This window comes from Plectropomus leopardus, unplaced genomic scaffold (genome assembly GCF_008729295.1).
Source record: "Plectropomus leopardus isolate mb unplaced genomic scaffold, YSFRI_Pleo_2.0 unplaced_scaffold9928, whole genome shotgun sequence".
NCBI lineage: Eukaryota > Metazoa > Chordata > Actinopteri > Perciformes > Serranidae > Plectropomus > Plectropomus leopardus.
In genome coordinates, this window is record NW_024704663.1 from 1 (window position 1) to 3,210 (window position 3,210).

Sequence of the window (3,210 nt, forward strand, 5' to 3'; positions counted from 1 at the left end):
TAGGCCACTGTAGTTCTCCTACACACTTGGCACATGGAAAAAGTTTAAGTTGGTTGCTATTTACATCCTAAAAGCTAGATCCTACGTACTAAACCTTTAAATATTACATCAGCACAGTCCAGCTTAATTGCTATTGCTCAAAGAGAAGCAAATATATTTTTAAAATGCATTTCAAAGCTCAACTCATTAAAATGCAGTGTTCTAGCCACCAGACCAAAAACACTGAAACAATCAATAAAATATCAGGTGTGAACATATAACTGAAATGAATAAAAGGTTTTCTTAGATTTTAAATCTATAAAACATCTTTTAGATCCAATTTGGTCTGTCATGTGAAGTGAGGTCTGCAGCAGTCCAGTTTTGAGAACCATTAACGCTGTGTGCAAATTTTGCAGTTGCTAGCTAACAAACATAAATAGAGTAGCATTATCTGTTTTACATATTAGGGACAGGTGGGCATGCAGCGTTGACCAGGATGATCACAGTGTAGTTTAACTGCCCTCCTCAGCCATGGTGTGTTTGTCAAAGAGGTACTCAGCCATGCTGCTCTGAGGGGCTCCCATGCTGCGCAGGTTGGATATCCAGTCAGCGAGCTGTTTGATAGATTTGACCTGCTCATCCAGGTAATGTGTCTCAATGAAGTCACACAGCTGTGGAACAAAAAAGACAGAAGACAAAATGTTTCATCTTATTACACTGCCCAAATGTTCTAATGTGTTTTCTGAAGCTGAATATACACAGCATAGCCTCTCTGTATGTGTGTAGACAAAGTCAGAAACAATTTAAATGCATCATTAAAATTGATTTTAAGTCAACCTTTTGGAACCTAGTTAGACACCAGCTTTTCTTATGCTGCATTCAGACGCCGAAGTATCAGAAGTATTTTATCTTCTAAACCCAAGCAAAGAGGTTTAATTCTCATCAGAAACATGGGAAATAAGGAAATGAGCAAATTGCAAAGAATTGGTGAAAAGGTGGCAAGAAAACATGAAAATTAATGTTAAAAATAGAATATAGTGAGCAAAAGAGAGAAAAAAGAATACAAGAAATTGATCAAAAACAGGGTAAAATGTCCAGAAACTATATTTATGCTTATTAGAATTATATATTGGAAAAGAATAGAAGATAGAAGATATTTTTTAATTTGTATTACTTCTTTTTCAAGTTACTTACTTATTTGTTTTTTGTTTGTTACTTTCCTTTTCTTGCTTATTTTTCAGTAATGTTCTTTTTAACTTTTTACTAATATCTTGCTAATTCTGGGGTTCAGTTCTTGTAAAGCTGCTCATTGCCTTCCTCCTATGTGTCAAGGGTTAAATGCCACTAAAGTCAATCATTTCAGCTGCGGCTAGAACAGTAGCAGATCATTAGCCGTGACGCAGCCAGATATTGTGTACATTCGTCCGCTGCTTACATGAGGATCATTGTGTTCAGTCGCCATTTTCTGCAGGTCCAGCAGGGATTGGTTTACACTTTTCTCCAGCTGCAAAGAACACTCCAAAGCCTCCAGGCCGCTCCCCCACTCATCTCTATCAGGTTTCTTAAAGGGACATAAATAATTCAACACTGGTGTTACACATCTTACAAAAATGAAAATGATTCACTTTGTGAATCTACATAGAAAGTCTTTGTCCCATTAACCAAAAACAAACAAATGATAATGTTAACACATTAAAATATTGTCAGTTTAATATCAGAATTGTCAGTCCATACCCTGATATCATGCAGAAAAATCCGGCCTCCCCGCATGTTTTGCAGACTCATCAGTTTCTCTGCATGCTCACGCTCCTCCTTGGACTGTGCATGGAAGAACTTCACAAAATTTGGAAGGGATTTATCATCCCTATCAAAATAGTATGCCTAAAAAACAAACAAACAAACAAACAAACAAACAAACAAACAAACAAATAAACACAGACAAGAAAAACTTCTTATGTATCTGGGCTTAACATCTGCAAGAAAAGATTAACATGTCATCACTGGTTTAAGAGATTTTCCTACCATTGAGAGATAAACATAGGAAGCATAGAGCTCCAGGTTTATCTGTCTGTTAATGGCAGCCTCACAGTCCAAGTGGAAGTTTTGTCGGATTTGTGAATTCATTTCTGTATAAATTAAAACAACGAATAGATGAGTGAACACACTTCAATGACACTGTTCTGCAGGTCAGATGCACGTTATATTATTGGATGGGCATATTATACAAGAATAACAAGAGTTGTTTGTTCTTATCATTATTATACTTACATAATTACAGACAATTCATAATAAATGACAACGACCAGTGTTTGCACCCTGCTAATGCAGTTCATGGTTCATTTGCAGCTAGCTAATTATCAATAAATATAAATATTAAAAAGCCATGCCTGATACTAATCACATAAGGTGCTGGGAAGTACTGAAGCTGCACCGATGATCGTGACAGTGTTTATTAAAAGAAGTTTAAGGTCAAAGCGGACTCAGGAATGACGACAATATTTGCCAACATGATGGCTAGTACTAATTTAAAGAGAAAATTAGAGCTAATTGACGGTATTGATGGAGTCTCAGTAACAGTTAACTACAAGTTGCCCAACATCCCTGGTTACCGTTGCTAGGCACCGTTAGCTAGTCTCCATCAGTTCATCTCAGACACTAGCTTGAGTTAGCTAACACACGGCAATTGACAATTTACAAGCTAGCTAGAAGGCTCTGCATCAATATTTTATGTCAGCGTACCTTTCTTGATGTCGTGCGATTCACAAAAATAACCAGTTGTCTAGCAGTTGAATTTCCAACTACAGACGTAAGCAGACTGGCTGCCGTTACCTGCTGCCACGGTAAATACGTACTGGCGTCATAACGTGCAAAGGATGCGCCGTCTGATATTAACACTGCTGCATTCAACTGCTGTCGGAATAATCGGAAAAATGAGCTTTACACTGGGAAAATTCATGTTTACGTACCCTGCTACAGTCGCTAACGTTACATGAAAGTGAAGGTTTAAAGGCAGTTTCAAATTTTACGAAATTCATAAAAGTTGAGAAATAGTTTGCAAAATAATCTTACCTCAAGGTCGTTATGGATTTTTAATGGTCAAACCACCATTTTTTAGAGACTTCACATCCATGTTGTGCTGGTAAATGAACAATTAATGGTTTTCCACGAAATACCAAATACCAGTGGTATGGTATATTACTTTGTTTATACAGCTTCACTGTTCAAACCCTA

General features: G+C 36.9%; 1 protein-coding gene across 1 annotated transcript; it reads right to left on the bottom strand.

Annotated features, from left to right (window-relative positions):
• Window positions 1-34: 34 nt before the first annotated feature.
• Window positions 35-2,827, bottom strand: LOC121940936 (ferritin, heavy subunit-like). Its single transcript, XM_042483611.1, has 5 exons — window positions 2,719-2,827; window positions 2,002-2,105; window positions 1,714-1,860; window positions 1,415-1,540; window positions 35-650 (listed from the first exon to the last, which is right to left on the bottom strand). Exons 2-5 carry the CDS (start codon window positions 2,101-2,103, stop codon window positions 492-494), a joined length of 534 nt encoding a protein of 177 aa, XP_042339545.1. The 5' UTR covers window positions 2,104-2,105; window positions 2,719-2,827; the 3' UTR covers window positions 35-491.
• Window positions 2,828-3,210: the final 383 nt, after the last annotated feature.